This window comes from Microtus oregoni, unplaced genomic scaffold, assembly GCF_018167655.1.
Source record: "Microtus oregoni isolate MIOR12 unplaced genomic scaffold, Mior012 000008F_ref0000371, whole genome shotgun sequence".
NCBI classification, from domain to species: domain Eukaryota; kingdom Metazoa; phylum Chordata; class Mammalia; order Rodentia; family Cricetidae; genus Microtus; species Microtus oregoni.
The window spans coordinates 25477596-25496167 of record NW_024543067.1 but is presented as its reverse complement, the minus strand read 5'-3'; the positions used below and the strand labels follow the sequence as shown (position 1 = coordinate 25496167).

Here is an 18572-nt window from a genome sequence, read left to right as displayed (position 1 = left end):
TCCACCTCACTGCTCTCCAGTGTTACACCTGCACCTCACTGCCTTCCAGTGTTACACCTCCACCTCACTGCCTTCCAGTGTTACACCTGCACCTCACTGCCCTCCAGTGTTACACCTCCACCTCACTGTCCTCCTTTGTTACACTTCACCTCACTGCACCTCCTTTCTAGCTCTGTGGCCTACAAACATACACACATCACATATACCACACACAGTGACAAATATATCACAGATACATACATACACCACACATATATACATGCCAGACAAAAACACAGCAGACACACAAACATATCACAAATATATATGCACCACAGACACACACACATATATACACCACACACAAATACCACAGACACATATATGTATACATCATACAGACATACACCACAAATGCATACATACATAGCACACTCATAAACACACACAATACACACATCTACACACAGAGACACACGCATGCTCATATATACATGCACGCACACATACAGACACATATGCACACAAATTAACCCTATGCTCTCCTGTATAAGAGAAAATATGCTGTATTTGTTTTCCTGGGCATGGCTTATTTAGCATAATGACTTTCAGGGGCATCCATTTTCCTGGGGACGTCAAGAGTCCATTTCTTAAGGCTGCATAAAATCTTGCTATGCACATGGGTTGTTTTTTCTTTCCCCATTATCTCCTGATGGCCATCCAGACAGGCTCTTTCCAAGCCATTGTGAACAGTGCAGTTGTTAGCAGAGTTGGATGTTTCTCTGTCATATGGTTCTGGGTAGATCCCTGGTATTGGTACAGCTGGGTCACATGGCAGTTCTATTTTCAGTTTGTTCATTTTGGGAACCTCTGCACAGCTTATGTTTTGAGTTCTCCTTTCTCCACATCCTGGCCAGCATTCTTTCTCATCTGTTTTCTTCATAACAGCCATTCTGACCAAGGAGATCAGTCCTCTGTGATCTTGGTGTGATGCTGGTGAAGATCTTTTCCCATTCTGTAGGCTATCATTTAGTCTTGTTTACTGTGTCCTTTGCCTTACAGAAGCCTCTCTGTTTCAGGAGGTTCTGTTTATTGTTACTCACAGTGTCTGTGCTACTGGTGTTGCATTTAGGAAGTGGTCTCCTGTGCCAACATGTTGAAGGCTACTTCCCACTTTCTTCATATGCATATCTTTCTATTGGGAAATTTAGCATAACATCCTTTAACTTAGCATTGCACATTTTATTTTATTTTATTTATTATGTATGCAGTATTCTGGCTGGATATATATACATGCCAGAAGAGGGCGCCAGATCTCACTATGGCTAATTGTGAGCCATCGTGTGATTGCTGGGAATTGAACTCAGGACCTCTAGAAGAGCAACCTGGGCTCTTAACCTCTGAGCCATCTCTCCAGCCCACATTGGACATTTTATTAAAATTTTGTAAGCTATCTTTGTAATCCAAATTGCAAGTCTGCTTAGCTGACAGGAAAATAGAAAAAAAGAAAGCATATTTAACAAATGATGTAGAAGAATGAAAATAGATCCATAGCTATTGTCATGTACAAGTGGATCAAAGACATCAACATAAAACCAACCACACTGAACCTAATTGACTGACATTTCTGTCTTTCCTGGGCCCACAGCTGTTTAGTCCCAAAGAAACACGCAGAGGTCTACATTAATTATAAACTGATTGGCCTATTAGCTCAGGCTTCTTATTAACTTATATTAGCCCATAATTCTTGTCTGTGTTAGCTACGTGGTTTGGTACCTTTTTTGGCAAGGCAGTTAAACGTTTCTTCCTCTGTGTCTGTGTGACAGCTGCAGACTGACTCTTTCCTCTTCCCAGAATCCTCCTATTCTCGTCACCCATCCTATACTTTATGCCTGGCTACTGGCCAATCAGCATTTTATTAAAAATGATGTAAGTGACAGGATAAAGGACCATTGTCCCCCAGCAGAACCTCATAGAAGAGAAGGTTGGAAGTGCACTAAAACGCATTGACACAGGAGGCCACTTCCTAAATATAACCCCAGTGGCACAGACACTGAGAGAAATAATTAATAAATGGGACCTCCTGAAACTGAGAAACTGTAAAACAAAAGACACAGTCAGCAAGACAGAATGGGAAAAGTTCTTCCCCTACTCCATACTGAACAGAGGCTGATCTCCAAAATATGTAAAGTGAAAGACCCTACAGACCCCCTCCTCAAAACCCGCAGCTAGCATGCTCCCGGGGGAACGTCCTGTTTGCTTTAAAAAAAAATTCTCCAGATCAGCAGCCAGCCTGCTCTTGTAAGAACATCCCATGTGCTTGAGAGAGCAGGATGTCTATGAGATAGAAAGACTGCAAGGCAGGATGTCAATAAGATAGGACATCAACAAAGCAGGTTGACTGCAAAACAGGATATCTATAATATAGACCAGGCATCCATGCTGAGAGAGGAAACCATTCATGCCCCCGCCTCATTCCGATTGACCAATAACCACGCTTTTGCTTCTGTAAACTTGCTTTTTGCTCTCCCCTATAAAAAGCTCACCCTCCAGTTGGCAGGCGTGCAAGTCCTCCGAAAGACTTTGCCGCCCGCAGGTACCTGTGTTTACTCAATAAACCTCTTGCTAATTGCATCCTGTGGCCTGGTCTCAGAGTGTCCTGGTTCTGGGGTCTTCATCAGAGAGGAAAGGTCCTCTTTCAAAAGAACTTAAGAAATTGTCATCAAAAGAACAAATAATCTAATAAAAAAACATAGTACAGACCTAAACAAAGAACTTTCAACAGGTGAACCTAAAATGACTGAAAAACACTTAAGAAATGCTCAACATTTTTAGGTAGCAGAAATGCAAATCAAAACAACTCTGAGATTCCATCTTACACCTGTAAGAATGGCCAATATCAAAAACACTGATGACAACTTATGCTGGAGAGGTTGGGGGGTGAAGGGAACACCCCTGCATTGCTGGTGGAAGTGCAAACTGGCATAGCCATTTGGATACCAGTTTGGCAATTTCTTAGAGATTTAGTCAACAACCTACATCAGTACTGAAAACAGCCTGATATTGGTATAAAAACAGATATGAGGACCAATCGAACTAATATCAACCCACACACCTACGAACACCAGATTTTTGACAAAGAAGCAAAAAAAATGGAAACTGGAAAAAAGAAAGCATATTTAATCTGCTTGTTTACACTCTCAGAGACCTTGACTAGCCTGAAGCTGCAGTTCCCTGAGGCTACTGTTTTGCACCTTGGCTGTCAGCTCTTAGCTGAAAAGCCAGGCAGCATGGGGTAGGGGTAGTGGGGGAGATACAAGCGGGGAAGGGGGGGGGACAGTAGTGGAGGGGACACACCATGCTCCCTCTGCCCATTGGTCATCCTGCCTGGGATAAGATGGTCCATCCCTCATTTCCTGCTCTGGGAAGAGTACAGGCCATGTTTTCTACATATAACAATCTCAACGAAAGCCGGTGTTAGAGTGTCTGCCATTGTAACAGCTTTTAGACTGCAGCATGAGATCACAAGCTCAGGCAGGTATAGTATGCTGGTTTTTTAAAACTATTTTTGCCTTTTTATTTTAAATCTTGTAATCACAAATTAGGAGAATTCCTGAGTCCTCTGCTCTCTTAAAAGCTCTAGAATTATTCATATAGGCTCCTTAGCCTCTCACCTGCTCTGGGTGCTGGCTGTGGGAGGTATAGCCCTTCAAACCTCCTCCTCTCCCGCCCTTCCTGGCTCCACCGCACAGCGTGGGTCAGCCTCGGCTGGTTACAGCGCATGTGCGTGGACTGCCCAATCTCAGTGGTCACCTAGGTCCTCGCTAGGCTGAAGGCAACATTTCCTTCTCTCTTCCTACCCGAGGCAGCGGCTTGGTGAGCTAAGCATCTCAGCTTTCAGGGGAAGGCGGGGCCTTACCCTGGCCTAGGGAGACCTGGAGCAGCAGGAAAGCAGAGAATAGCTGCCAGCCCAGCGGCGGGAATACACTATTTACTAACTCTAAATTTATTTGTTTCTGCTTCTCTTTAGCTCCTCTAGCTATCAAAATACATCCCAGCAACAGTACAAATAGTTGAATACTATTTCCTTGTCTCATATCTACAATATTTACCTTTTTACTCCTGATTGCTTCCTCACTTTTCTCTTTCCTTTTCCTATTTATTTCAGAGCGCTCGTTACTCACCTCTCCACCTATGGTACAATTTTCTCATGGGGTTCTTCACGATCTCCCTTGTATGCCTGGTCACTTTTCTGTGGTTTTTTTGGGGTTCAACATTGTTCCACCATATGTTGAGGACTGGCCTCAACAAAAATACTTCTTACCAGTGTAAAGGCATGGGAAAATAAAGACAGAAAACCACAAGACAGTATTGGGAGGGAGATTCGGGGATTATTCAGATCCTGAAAATCACCGCTTTTATTTTTCCACAACTTTTATACCTAACATAAACTATAGGAGAAAATAACAAAAGGTTTCATTAACACTGTACAAGAGGTGAACTCATGCAGTCATTCTGTTGCCTAGGTAGCAAGAAGACCCAAGTCACGTATACTCACGTACACTTGGTCACGTAGGCAGAAAACAGCCCCTCCCTGGGTGACCTCATAGGTACAATGGAAGGATCAGAAGTACCTTGGCATTTCCTGACCACCTGTCAGGATGGCATTAAGCTATATTAACTTCAAAAAGGGGCCAGGCAACAACCACCTCCTCAGCTAGGTGTGATTAAGCCTTGTTATTCCCCAAACTCTCTGACCATCAGATATGGTAGAAAGGAAATGGGTCTGCATTTCTCAGCCCCCACAGATATGTAGGTCTGCTTTATATGTTACATGGTCTTTTTCCCTTGCAGCTCTTAAATATTCTTTCCTTAAGGTAGCTTTGCAAATTCCCATGGATGTCACTGGCCTGGACCTGCTCCCACAGAAGTTGCTGCCTCAGGCCTGGTTCCACAAAGGTCCCTGGCTTGTGACTATTCCTGTGGAAGTTACTATCTTCGGCCTGCTCCAGCAGAGGTTGATTGCTCAGGCCTGGTCCTACATAGGTCACCTGTGGAGGTTGTTGTGCCCAAATATGGGCAATCCCCGTAAGCAAACAAGGAAACCAAGTCCCATACGTAAAAGCAAAGAGCCTTTATTTTAATCAAGTTTGCAAACTCGGTCTCTCCGCATGTCCCATGTATCAGAATAGCCAGAGAGCCCTGAGCTCAATTAGAATTGGGTTTTTATAGTAGTAAAGATAGGGTTGAGGGGGTCTCTGAGGTTCAGGACCCCTCATTGGCTGACATTTGTCTAGGGCTGTCCTGGTGAGGTGTGCTGGCGGGTGATCCCATTTACAGTGGTTGGAATGTTAGTAATTTCCTTTAAATGGTTTGTCCTTGGGCGGTGGTCGGGTTATCTCAGCTTGTGGTTCTTTCCTGCTACCAGGTATTGCTTCAGGGTAAACTCAGACCTCTACTCTGAGTTTTACTCTGAGTTCTACTCTGGCAGGTGATAATGGTTGGAAGTAAAGAACTTCCTTTGGGTGACCTACCTATACCTAGCTTATCATGGCTGGGCCCCACAGAGGTCTCAGTCTTGGGTCTGCTCTGGTGGAGGTCGCTGACTCAGGCATACTCACACAGCTGTCCCTGACTTGAGCCTGCTTATGTGGTAGGCTTTGGCCTACTCTGGCTCTGGCCTGCTCCAGAGGAGGTCACCAGCTTAGACCTGGACCCATGAAGGTCACTCTGGCAGAGGCCACTGGTCTGGGCCTGGACCTGTGGAGGCTGCTGGATCGGCCCTACTTGCATGAAGGTTGCTTGCTTGGGCCTGCTCTCCGGAGGTTGCTGACTCTGGCTGGTCCCACAGAGGTAGCCCTGGCTCAAGCCTGCTCCCTCAGAGGGCGTTCCCTTGTGCTTGATCCTACGAAGGTCGCTGGTTTGGGCATGCTCTAGCAGAGGTTGCTGGCTTGGGCCTGGTCCCACAGAGGTTGCTGGCTCGGGTCTGCTTCAGTGAAGCAAAGTTCAAGTTTTTCTAAGCTATTATTAAAAACTATATAAAATAATCAGGAAGTATAGGTTAATGGCTAGTCATTTATAACAATCTGTTATATTGTAAATATGTTAGGTATGCTTTCCAGATCATATAGAGATATATTTTAGATGGACAAATGGTCTTCCAACCTTTCAAAGACCTACCAAATATGATGTTTAAAACATTTGCTGAACTTAGGGCTTTTCATGATAATGAGACACATTTGCTCCTGATAGCACCAATTTACATCAGAGATTATGGGCATTGAAGGAACTCCTTATGGAGTTTGCTTTCAATATGTCAAGGCTAGCCATTTGGTCAAGCAGCTGCTCTTGCCTGGACTGCTTGACAGTATGTTATATAAACTGGACATGCAGGACCCACAGGATAGTGACTGCTGAACTTTGCTAAAACAAGGTGGGATGGTCCTTCAGGGTTTGTACTTCACAGAAGAAACTGCCAGACATTCTGCAGGACACAGAGGGAAGTGAATCAAAAAGTTTTCCCAATATAGTTAGGACAGTCTTTCTATTTTCCTGCTCCATTGAAATGCCTGTCAGATACTATGGGCCTGTAGGCTGAAGATGAATACCCCAGCATTGCAGAGGAACTTTGGGTGACTGTCCAGACAGCCACATGTCTCTGTAATTTCTAGAGTTTTTGGAAGTTGTTTGCAATGCCACTTTTGTTTACTTAAATAATATTATATCCTTCTGGTGCCTTTGATGGAGTTAAAGACCAGATAGTTATAGTTGCAGTTTTCCTTAGCCATGATAGAAAGTAAGTTAGGTATAAAATGTTGGATTTACTAAGATAGGACAGATTATGGATTATTTTCTTTAAGTTTACTAGGCACAAATGAATTGTAATTCAGTAGATCATTAATATATTTTTTACTTGATAATTGTTCCTACTGTATACAGTCTTACTGTGTTAAAGTTAAAACTTTTCATTTTTGCTAAGGAAAAAGGGAGAAATGTTGGGGAATATTATTTTAAGGAGTATTGCATTTTTTTCCTTATTGCTTTTGTTAACAATTCAAAGATGACTTTGATTAAATAAAATTAACCTGCATGCAGGAGGCTGATTCAGCAAGCAACTGACAAAAAGTTGTAAGGAGAAACCATGTGTAGCAAGGGGTTTTAATTGGGGGCAGAGAGAAGGGTGCTGGCTGGTTTGGAAGACCCCAGAGAAGAGAAAGGTTTAGCTACTTGCCATTCAGTCTCTCTGAGCAAACAGAATTCCACCTAAAACCTTGAGTTTTGAGTTCTTTAGATTTAGATGTTTCCCTTAGTATCTTTTAAAGAACCAGTACCTAAGGGAACAGAATCTCCTCAGGCTATTGCCCTTGTGGCTGAAACCACCATTGCTTAAGGGGCAGCCACTGTAGATAATAAAAATGCATGCAAGTCAATGTGACCCAGAAACTTCTGAAACAAAATTCTAATGAGAATGTTTTGATGAAGGAGAGAAGTTGTGAGAAATCCCATTTCTGTGACAGGAAGGAGTACCAGTGAAGAAATGAAGAGACATCTCTCTGAGTTCGAGGCCAGCCTGGTCTACAAGAACTAGTTCCAGGACTGGCTCCAAAACTACAAAAAAACCCTGTCTCAAAAAACAAACAAACAAACAAACAAAACCCAAAGAAATGAAGAGATGACTAAGCCTGCAAATTATTTTATTTCCCTATATGTAAAGGCATGAAATGGACTAACTCGACCTCAATTTTGCAGGCTTCAGTATTCTAGAAGGCTCCTTCCCAGTCTTACAGGACAGTCACTGATATATCTTGTTCTTCTTTAGATACATAAAGGATACAATGTGCATGAGGCAAAAGTAAAGATCTCGTTGGTACAGAGGACAGAAGAGGATATGTGACAGCCATTGTCTCCATTCGTGGAGTATATGACTTCATCATATCTACTGCATGCATATTGTCTGTCCAATGTTCAGCACACAGCATGATTAATGTTCTGAACAGGAATTACTCCAGGAAGCAAGGAATTGTTCAAAAATAAAGCTCTTTATTAAGCAATAAAATACCCATGAAGATGCATCATCTCACCGACTGCAATGAGATGTGCAATGCCACTCCAGAGCAAGCACAGTGGTTCCAGGGGTGCTCATTAAGAAGGACATCTTCTGGGCGCATCTTCTTGAGCCACAGACATACAGGAATAAATAACCATTCTGATATATAATAAATTAGGTGAGCAATGACAGGATTCCTTTTACAGTGTTTGCATGTCTTCTCGTGGCAGTCAGCACAGGAGCCAGCTGTTACTCTTCAGAGTGTGTGTCACCATCTTGGCATTGGGGTCAAACTCAAACTGTGATGATCCATGGAAGAAATAAAAAAACCCTGCAAACACAGATGAGAAAAATGATAGCAAGTTTATGGTATGAATACCTAGGAAAGAGCAGAGAGCTGGTACAGGAGGGTGTGCGGTAGGTGGTGTCTACCTGGCACCAAGCTGAATGATCTGTGTGATTTTTTTTCTTTTTTTTTAAATTTATTTATTTATTAAGGATTTCTGCCTCCTCCCCGCCACCACCTCCCATTTCCCTCCCCCTCCCCCGAATAAGTTCCCCTCCCTCATCTGCTCTAAGAGCATTCAGGGTTCCCTGACCTGTGGGAAGCCCAAGGACCGCCCACCTCTATCCAGGTCTAGTAAGGTGAGCATCCAAACTGCCTAGGCTCCCCCAAAGCCAGTACGTGCAGTAGGATCAAAAACCCATTGCCATTGTTCTTGAGTTCTCAGTAGTCCTCATTGTCCGCTATGTTCAGCTAGTCTGGATTTATCCCATGCTTTTTCAGACCCAGGCTAGCTGGCCTTGGTGAGTTCCCGATAGAACATCCCCATTGTCTCAGTGTGTGGGTGCACCCCTTGCGGTCCTGAGTTCCTTGCTCGTGCTCCCTCTCCTTCTGCTCCTGATTTGGACCTTGAGATTTCTGTCCGGTGCTCCAATGAGGGTCTCTGTCTCTGTCTCCTTTCATCGCCTGATGAAGGTTAATATTCAGGAGGATGCCTATGTGTTTGTCTTTGGATTCACCTTCTTATTTAGCTTCTCTAGGAACATGAATTATAAGCTCGATGTCCTTTATTTATGGCTAGAAACCAAATATGAGTGAGTACATCCCATGTTCCTCTTTTGGGGTCTGGGAATCTGTGTGATTTCAACTCACTGGTGAATCCTTACCAAAAATGTCTGCCAAAACTGAAAGAGGGCAAACTGAAAACTGGAAAGGGTTAACATTTCCCAAGGCAATAGCCCCAGTGAGCAGCAGAGTGGGGGTTCCATCTCATTTCTCTGGCTCTGAAGGTAGCATGCTAAAACACCAGAATATACTACTAAAAAAAAATTCTAAAAGATTTTAGTATTTAAGGCGTCCTCCCTTTCTTTCCAACTTCCCTTGCCCCAACCAGCATGATATGGGAGGCAATGAACCCAAGAGAATGAGACAAATGAGCAAACAAATCAGAGGTTCGTTTTCTTTTTGTGTATATTATGGGCAAGTTGTTTTAAAAGCAATGTCCGTGGTCTCATGAGCACCATGACTGAAGCCCTGGCAGATGCCCCAGACATGCCTTCAAGGGAACAAACGACTGCTTTGTTTCCCCCAGAAGTCATCACCAACAATCAAAGTTTGTCTTTTGAACAAACTTCGGCACTCTCCATTTTCTAGTGAACAACAGCCATAATTTCAGACTGCATCAGGAGCCCAGGCACAGAAGTTGGCGTAGGAGACAAAGGCTTCCAGCCAGCCTGGCTCACATTGGCTGTATCTTACATGACACAGTAGCGGTGTGAAAGACCACTGGCCGTTGTTCCAGTGTTATGAAAGAGAATCTTGAAAATTATTAAAGAAAAACAAATTTTAGACCAAATTTGCATCAATTACAAGTTAACATTTCAGGATTTAAGTAAAAAGACACAAGAAAAGGATTTGAAAGTTCTTTGATTTTCACTTCATTATTGCTGTTTTAACACCCTTACCAAGTTTGACATCACAGAAAACCAACCAACTTTGCCAAGTTTTAGTGAATGTTATTTAAAAGCTTGTAGGCAAATGTTTGTTGTGACATTTCTTTTTTTTTTTTTTTTTTTTTTTTTTTTTTGGTTTTTCAAGACAGGGTTTCTCTGTGGCTTTAGAGCCTGTCCTGGAACTAGCTCTGTAGACCAGGCTGGTTTCTTATAGTAAGCGTCAAGTTGAAACAGCCCACATACACTTCACTGTGATACCCCAAAACGCCCAATGCCCCTACTGTTGATGACATGAAGTTCTTACCAAATGCCTGCAACACAGCATCAACCTGTGGCTCGATTCCTGGAAAGTCATCTTTTATCAGCCTGGGGAAGCCTTTATCCATAAGCCATCTCTTCTCATCAAATCTACAGCATGGAAAAGGAATTCAGAGCCACACCGTAAGTCCTGTCACACACATGGTATGAGGCATGCTAACAGTGTGGGGTACAGGACAGCTTTTCAAGCTGTGCAGTGCTCAATGTTTTTGTTTGGGAGGAGGGTATGGTAACACGTGGACTTCCTGGGCTTGTAAGCTCTCATAGAGTAATGATCTCCTGAAACAGGCACATCCTGCTATAGTCTATAGAAATTCTGTATGTGTACCTTAGGTCAATTTTCTAAGCCTGGACATATAAAACCCAAGAATCTACTAGTCATAAATATATAATAAAATCTATATAAACAAAAGATGGAAGCTAAGTTAAAACAGTTGGCCAAAAATAGTTGCGCTGTCTACCACACTGGGACCTGGTATGCTCTGCACCGGCTGCACTTGGCTTTGCATGGCAGCCAAGTGCTAGAAGGAAACGGAGTGAGAAGGCAGTGTGCCTGTGGCCTCTGGGTCACCATCCCTCGTGTCTGAGAAGACAGAGTGCCTGTGGCCTCGGGGTCACCATCCCTCGTGTCTGAGAAGGCAGTGTGCCTGTCGCCTGGGGTCACCATCCCTCGTGTCTGAGAAGGCTGTATGCCTGTGGTCTTGTGGTCACCCTCCCTCACATCCTTTGCTGACTGGATACATGGCCAGTGGTGCACTCTGGGAAAACCCTTTGTATTTGTGAAATTGAACCACCATGCTATCTTTTGCTTAATCTGAACATTTGAGGTTTGGAAACCTTAGAGGGTAGGCAGGTATGCTGAAAGAAAACTACTTTCTGTAATTAGGCTTCAAGCAAACTTTCTCCCTAGATCTCACCTCCAGTATTGGTCGCCAACAAAGAAGTAGGTCTTCTTCGTCTCCTTGTCACTCACAGCGGCATCAATCTTCCTGACAGCGAGAGGGAAGCCGAGAGTGTGGATGCTTTTAGGGTAACCTGCTTGGACCTCACTTCCTCGGACTGCCCAGAACTGAGTTCCTGTTGAAAAATTTCCCAAGAAATGTTGTTTGAGCAAAACTAGTTGGTTTTAAAAATGAGAACAGTGGCTTGTTTGATAAAGATGAAAGATGAAGTCTTGGCTTTCATTCCAACTCCTAACTCCATGCTTAGTTCACAACTGGTATTTTAAAATGTTTCCTGGGTGGGTGCGGTGGCACGCACCTTTAATCCTAGCACTGGAGAGGCAGAAGCAGGGGATTCTCTGTGAGTTCGAGGCCACTTTGGTCTACACAGTGAGTCAGATGAGTCAGAGCTATATAGTGAAATCTTGTGTCAAAAATAATCCTTTCTGGAGAGGGGAAAATGCAAATGAACAAACAGATGAGCAGACTCGCTGCCCTTTCTGTATTCATTTCTTGGGATTTATTCATTCATAGTTATATCTTTATTTATCCTCTGGATCATAGTAGCCAGCTCTGGTCATCTCTTCTAACAGCCTCTTGGTCTCCACTCCCCAGACTTCCCTCCTAAGCCTGTCTGTCCTTGGTAGGTCAGATGCGTAAAATGCTTATTTACAATCACCAATTCTGATCTGTTCTTCCCAGAAAACCTCTAAAATTTAACACAATGGAGAAAACTCATACTTCGAATGTCTTACAGTAAGCTTTATTTCAGCAAAGCAAAAAAAAATTGATACAGTTCTTACCTTTAAAAATGAAAACACTATCCTTGCTATTTGCTTCATAGGCAGCATCTAAGTGTGAAGGAAGAGAGGGCCAAAATGCTGAAATCAAGTGAACTTCAGGCTTGGGGTTCCAGTGGGATAGGCGCCAAAGGTACCTGCAATATACAAAGCTGCAACAGTCTTTCTCCTTACAACAGTAAGCACAGAAGGGCACAGGCTTCTGTCGGCAATGATTCACCTGCTCACAGTAGTGCGCACTGCTTGTCTCACGTGTGATTTCAGGTGATGGTGACAGGCACCGCATTGTCCCACATGTGATGGGTACAACCCGGGGTGACAGGGCTGTTCACCCTGTTCCAATAAGATTACCCAGCTTGATGCTGTGCAAAAGTATTTTATGACTCGGCTGACACGTTTAAAATGTTGTGTACCTTTTTAAATGTGAGAATCTTGGTACAGCAGGGCAAAGGAAGCCGAGAGCAGTCGGTCCACACGGCAGGGGTCTGGGGCAGCAGGAATGGGAGGGCTTTTTCTCTGTTCTTTTGGTACTGTTTGAGTGTTGTGCACGAGTATAGATCACCTTTTCTAAAATGAGTTAAATAATAGCACTTTCTAGCAAAGCTAAAGATACTTGTTTATCTCTAAAGATGGATGGCACCTTTAGAAATTCCATGAATTATGATATTTAAAGAGTGAAAAATAAAAAGAAGAGATAAAGTTCCCTGATTTAATGGATCTTATATTCTACTGAGCAAAAATCATCTGGGAGTCTGGAAAGAAATATTCTGAACAATTCCAAGGAGATCCTTAAAATGCAATATAAATCAGACCTGAACGATTTTAAAATGTGCCCAAAATATGTTATAATCATATTGCATTATATGTACTATATAAATACATTATATATAATCCCAAGCTTATTTTCCTTTCTGAGCACTGAACACCAAAAATAGGGAGGGAAATACAATGCTGTGTTCTCACCTGTCTTTAAAGAACAGGAGCTCCCCTCTCAGGGGGCTGACCGCATCAAAGGACAGAGAAGGATCACACTTGGTTGGGATCTCAGTTCTTGGAGAGACAGAGGATGTGGGCACCACTGTAACACCAGAGTAGGGATGTGGTCCTGAAGAGAACAGGTTAGGGGAGGCAAATGTTAGAAGATCAGATGCATCCAACAATTTACACACTGTCCAAACTTTTCACAGTGTTTTAAGATGTAACAATATGAGGCCCTTCACTCCTGGGGCGAGGGAGGCGGCTCAACTGGTAAAGGGACCTGGTGCTGCCAAGCCTGATGACTTGAATAGGTTCCCAAGACCCACATGGTGGAAGGAGAGAACTCACTCCCACAGGTTGGCCTCCGACCTTCAAATGTATGCTCAAGTGCACATGCCCACACGTGGGCGTGCACTCCCCCATACACAAATAGCATGTAATAAAAACAGACCTTTCCTGAAGACTCACTACACAGCAATCTTTTTTAAAAATAAGAATTGTAAACATGTTATTTATTCAGTGTGAGCGATTTGGAACAGTGATGAAGACATAAGGCAACTAATCCATCCTTGGGACCCTAACCGGTTTAGGTAGAAGGATGTGCACAACTAAACAACCAAGCCAGATAATGATTTTTTTTTCTATCCGTAAACCTTCCCCCATTCTCAGCTGCAAGGTGGTCTGATAAGGAATAAATGTTTCTTCAGTAGAGACATTCCCACCTGCAGGGCTCAGTCTTTGCCCACAGTGAAATTCCCAGGGAAACTAGAATTTCATGGGGTCCACACTTTCATTGGACATTAACAAAAGAAAAGATAGAAATGCCTCTTTAGGATATCCTTATTCCTTCCAGGCAGGGGGGTTCCAAGGGTGACAAGGGTGGGGACTGCCAGTAGGGTCGGGGAATTCCAGGTATTGTCACGAGAGCAAGTGGACAAGCTGGAGGGCCTGATCCTCTGCAGCTCAGCGGCTACAGAGCACAGCAGGCGCCAGTTTGTCCTCAGGCCCACCCCACACACTCTTCTCTGGTCACTGGATCCTCTGGCTTCCACCCAATCTCTCTCCCTAACAGTTCCTTCATACTCCACAGCTCTTTGTAAATGCCTGGTTATCCCGGACTTAGAGTGACTGCTAAGGCTCAGAACCTCCTGACAGCCTGGGTGTCACCTGGTGTCACCATTGCTCCAGGCTCCTAATTGGGTGTTGTACAGGCTCAGGGAAGCAGAATATCATCCAGTTCCAACAGTTCAGCCTTCGTGCCTGCAAGTTCCTTTTCTTTCCTTACAGGAGGTATAAACTCCAGCAGGGATACACCTAACATGTATCCTTGTGGGCACCTGTTGCTACCTTTTTACTACATTCGAGATAAACTCAAGTCTGTGGCCTTGGTCCAGTGGTCAGCCACTTTTTAAACACTTGTATCGTCAGTTTTTCTCCTGATCATCTGTTGGACTCCTTCCTCATTTGTGAAGATCTGGGCTCAGAAAGTTCTTGAAGTACCAAGTCTAAGTTATTTCTGATGCTATCAATCTTTTATTTGTCTGGGTCATCAGGGCTGAGGTAAAGATGAACTTACTGCTCTTAGTGACACATACTGCATTCTTAGAGAGAAACGACAAGAGCAAGTAAGCAAACAAAAGCATCCTGGCCTTTTTCTTCGTGCTCACCATAGAGGGACTGAATGCCATCTATATCATCCTGAGAAAGCCGGAAGTGGGCTGGGCTTTTGGAGAAGTTGTAGACTGGGTACATCAGAGATTCTTTTTTGTCTGAGTGAAAGAGACCCAGGGCATGGCCAAGCTCATGAGCAGCAACCAGGAAAAAGTTGATGCCTGTTGGAGAAAGCACAGATCCTCAGAGTCCGGCAGTTACTATCCCACAAACACGCACACACTCCTGCTCAGGGCTCCGCCTGGATCACACACTGCCTTTGCTTCTTTTGCTGCACACTAACTGGCATACTCCAGACTCGTTACCTGTCTGTCATGGTTGACTTGAAGTCAGGGTCTGAGACAGTTCACTAGTTGCCCTCCTGTATCCACAGTGGTAAGTCCTGTTTGATGGACAGGATGAAGATGAATTGCATGACAATAACAATTGTTAGGATTTAGTAACAAACTGGTTTTCACCGCAGTTTGAATCAAGCACAGCTATTTATATAGTTTTCCACTCTGTAAGTAACAAACCTATGGGGAACTAATGCCAGCTGGCCTGGGTCTGAAAAAGCCTGGGATAAAACCGGACTTGCTGAACATAGCGGACAATGAGGACTACTGAGAACTCAAGAACAATGGCAAAGGGTTTTTGATCCTACTGCACGTACTGGCTTTGGGGGAGCCTAGGCAGTTTGGATGCTCACCTTACTAGACCTGGATGGAGGGGGGTGGTCCTTGGACTTCCCACAGGTCAGGGAACCCTGATTGCTCTTCGAGCTGATGAGGGAGGGGGACTTGGTCGGGGGAGGGGGAGGGAAATGGGAGGCGGTGGGGGGGGAGGAGGCAGAAATCTTTAATAAATAAATAAATTTAAAAAAAAACAAACCTATGGGGAGTTTCATCACCATCAACTTCTGATTGTTATAAAGACCTTCTTAAAAGAAGTTAATGGAAATAAATATATTCACAATGCATCATATATGTTTATGAAGCCATCAAAAGTTAAATTTTAGAGAAATTTCACCCCCTAGCAATAGGTGTCATACAAAGAGCACAAGTCCCAGTATAAAGAGAAACATGTCCATTGCCTGTTCACGCCATGAACACGGCTGGACTCAGAGCGGCCTCACATTATGAATGGCTCTGTTGGTGCTCATCATTAAAGCAGAGGTTCAGACTCTTCAAGAGAAGACCTGTCGCTCCTATCACTTAGCACTACAGACCTGCACAGTCAGATAATAGTGTTAATCGTCTGACCCACACTCAGAAATGCAGAAATTGTGGTGTTTCAACGGCATGTTTCCAAACTTCAAATGCCAGTTAAGAAATTTAAGTAGAGTGCAGTTACCAGTAGTCAATAAGGTTTCCCAGAAAAAGTTTGAGGAGGAGAAAGGCTTCTGAGCTAGTAAAGGTGGCACGTTTATTTAAACAGAGCATCTCCCTTCAGTTTTTGATATTTTCTCCCAATCATTGCATTTAAAAGAAAGAGAGGCAAATGAGATTTCAAGGTCAAGGGCAACTCCTGGGGTGTCATCTTGTGGGGTGCCCTTCCAGCACTGCTCCTTTGTTACTGCAGTGGCAAGCAGTATTAGTCCTAAGACACTGAAGCCCTTCACAAGGCCCTGACTGTAGAAAGGACACCTAGCAGCGTTTACTGTATTATACTTGGTGCACAAAGAAAGAAGCAGTTTACACAGCTTGTTAGTAATGATTAGAGCACCAGAGCTTCTGATTGCCACACAGACAGTCAGAAATTGAAGCCAACAAGACTTGCTCTAGACAAGATATTCTTCGACAACTCACATCTGAACTCATCCTACCTGAGGATCCCAGTGTCCATTTCTCATCCTCATCGAAGTGAACATCTCCATAAAATCCAGGCCCAGGTGGGTAGGCATGAGCCAGACTCTGTCCCGGTCCGTCAAAAGGGTAAAAGTCTCCATGTTCTGATGGAAAACGAGTTCATGGAAATACTAGTAAGAATTTCTTCTAACCCCTTTCAGTAAGACAGCACAGGGCTGTGTGGGCTGAACGCTACTGCCTCTCAAAGTTCTCATGTTGACATGTAATCTCCAATGTGATGGGGTCACAAGGCAGCTCCATTAGGAGATGCTCAGGGAGTGGGTGGTCCGTGACAGTGAGTGCCCAGGTGATAGGCACTGAGGGAACCTTTTGGGCACTTCTGCTACACAGGTGCTCCCTAAGAACAGACTCTCACTAAACTGAGTCTGCAGCCCTTCCTTTATTTTGAATTTCTTATTTTCGGGGACTCTAAGCAATATCTTTTTGATGTTTACAAATTTTCCAGTGTGAGGCATTTTGTTTTAAAAGCTTGAACAACTCAAACACCAGATGAGTAACATGAGCAGAACTTCATTACCTCCAGCTGCAAAGGAGATCATGATGTCCGCCTCTCCTTCAGAGAGCCTGGAGAACCTCAGCGGCGTCACCGCCTCCCAGACTTTCAACGCTTTCTCAATGGCAGAATCCACACTCTCTCTCGGTAAATCTGGTGTATAATTTTCAATCCTGGATGAGAGAAGTGGAAGAAGGAAATGTGTGTTGCTGCGAGGCCTCTGGCAGTGCTAGCATTGTGTGAAAACTTTGGACCCAATTGCCTACCTGTAGGTGAGGTGGGTTTTCTTCCACTTTGGCGAATCTGGAAAGGTAGTGAAGCCACCAACGTCGGGGACGCCACATCTGGGCTTGAGCATCACATCCATCGTGTTGGAGTCCAGCTTCCCTGTCATCTCCAGCCCGAGGAACTTCTGCATTTCTTGGATTTTTTTGACCACAGGACTACTGTCCTTTCTTTTAAACATTTGTTTCTCATTTTTGTCTAAGTTGTAGTACTTTTCTAGATATCGCTAGTGGAATGACAGGTACAGTTTTAAATTATGGCTATGAATTTTAAACCATTTATAAAAAACCTCAAAATTCATTTTAATTTTTCACAGTTTAGGGAAAGAAAAGTAGGATGTCATATCTAATTTGATTTTTTCACAAAGATGCCCCATTTTATTATTTTTTGTAATTTAATAAGCTACCAGAGTAAGGAACCTGGCAGAAGTTTATGACTGCATAAATGACTGTATCTAAGTCTTCCCATTTCCATTATTAACATAGACCTGCTAACACTGAATGGTGTTAGATAAATTCTTTTTTTCACAAATGAAAAATTAAAATATGCATTATTTCTTGAAGTTGTAGAAGATAAATAATTCTGAAAGAAGAGTTTTCCTCCATTCCCCCTCATCTCTTCTCAACCTGGGCTCCTGCCATCGGCCATCCTTGAGGAATTACACACACTTCCTTGCCTCTCTTTTCTTCTCTGTAAAGATAGAATTTCTACCTCTTACACTTTGATATTTTCCAACACAACTTCTAATCAGGTCATCTACTCCTGTTGGAAGACCAAAGAGGTACCGTTGTCCTTCACTTGAGCTGATTACTTACCTGAGCAAAATCCATGTTTGGGGGCTCTTGCCTCACTGCGCCCTGCAGAGGATATGCCGAACAGATGGGCAGGCACAACAACAGCACCTGGACAGCCAGTCGCGCCATCCAGACAGACAGCCTTTGCTTTAACAACAATCCTTGTCTAGTTTCTGACTTCTACATCTTCGTCTTCTTGGCCACTCTTTTATAGGGAGTCAGTGTTTAGGTCACTAACAGCATGACTCACGTGTGTGTTATTTTTAATCTCAATGACTGCACGCTCTTTCATAGAAGCTCAGCACGAAGACGGAATGGCTTACATCAGTGAATCCCTCGCCCTACTACACTGGAAAGAATGCTTATTCTCCAGGAAGTGGCTTCTGTGTTTGTGAAGAGGAAAAGGAACTGACTAGAGAGTTAATGTTTATACAATATTTAGATATTTTGAAAGCAGTGGTTT

General features: G+C 43.6%; 1 protein-coding gene across 2 annotated transcripts; it reads right to left on the bottom strand.

The window, feature by feature from the left end:
* Nucleotides 1-8120: 8120 nt before the first annotated feature.
* On the bottom strand, nucleotides 8121-18268 carry Mmp10 (matrix metallopeptidase 10). Of its 2 annotated transcripts, XM_041657531.1 has the most exons (10): nucleotides 18131-18268; nucleotides 17297-17541; nucleotides 17055-17203; nucleotides 16495-16620; nucleotides 14687-14851; nucleotides 13005-13146; nucleotides 12045-12178; nucleotides 11218-11377; nucleotides 10287-10390; nucleotides 8121-8357 (listed from the first exon to the last, which is right to left on the bottom strand). In XM_041657531.1, the coding sequence occupies exons 1-10, from the start codon at nucleotides 18236-18238 to the stop codon at nucleotides 8257-8259; spliced, it is 1434 nt and encodes a 477-aa protein (XP_041513465.1). In that variant the 5' UTR covers nucleotides 18239-18268; the 3' UTR covers nucleotides 8121-8256. The 2 variants fall into 2 exon arrangements, with proteins under 2 accessions (XP_041513465.1, XP_041513466.1); XM_041657532.1 differs by lacking the exons at nucleotides 8121-8357; nucleotides 18131-18268 and adding an exon at nucleotides 9732-9847 and having other exon boundaries at nucleotides 17297-17525.
* Between the last annotated feature and the right edge of the window lie 304 nt (nucleotides 18269-18572).

Excerpts from the sequence above, each read along its gene's own strand:
- Mmp10 (XM_041657531.1), bottom strand. The coding sequence starts at position 18,238 with ATGGCGCGACTGGCTGTCCAGGTGCTGTTGTTGTGCCTGCCCATCTGT. Across the intron at positions 17,204-17,296 it reads AAAACCCACCTCACCTACAG|GATTGAAAATTATACACCAG; the intron begins GTAGGCAATTGG and ends TCTCTCATCCAG. Across the intron at positions 8,358-10,286 it reads TGCTGTGTTGCAGGCATTTG|GGTTTTTTTATTTCTTCCAT; the intron begins GTAAGAACTTCA and ends CTGTGTTTGCAG.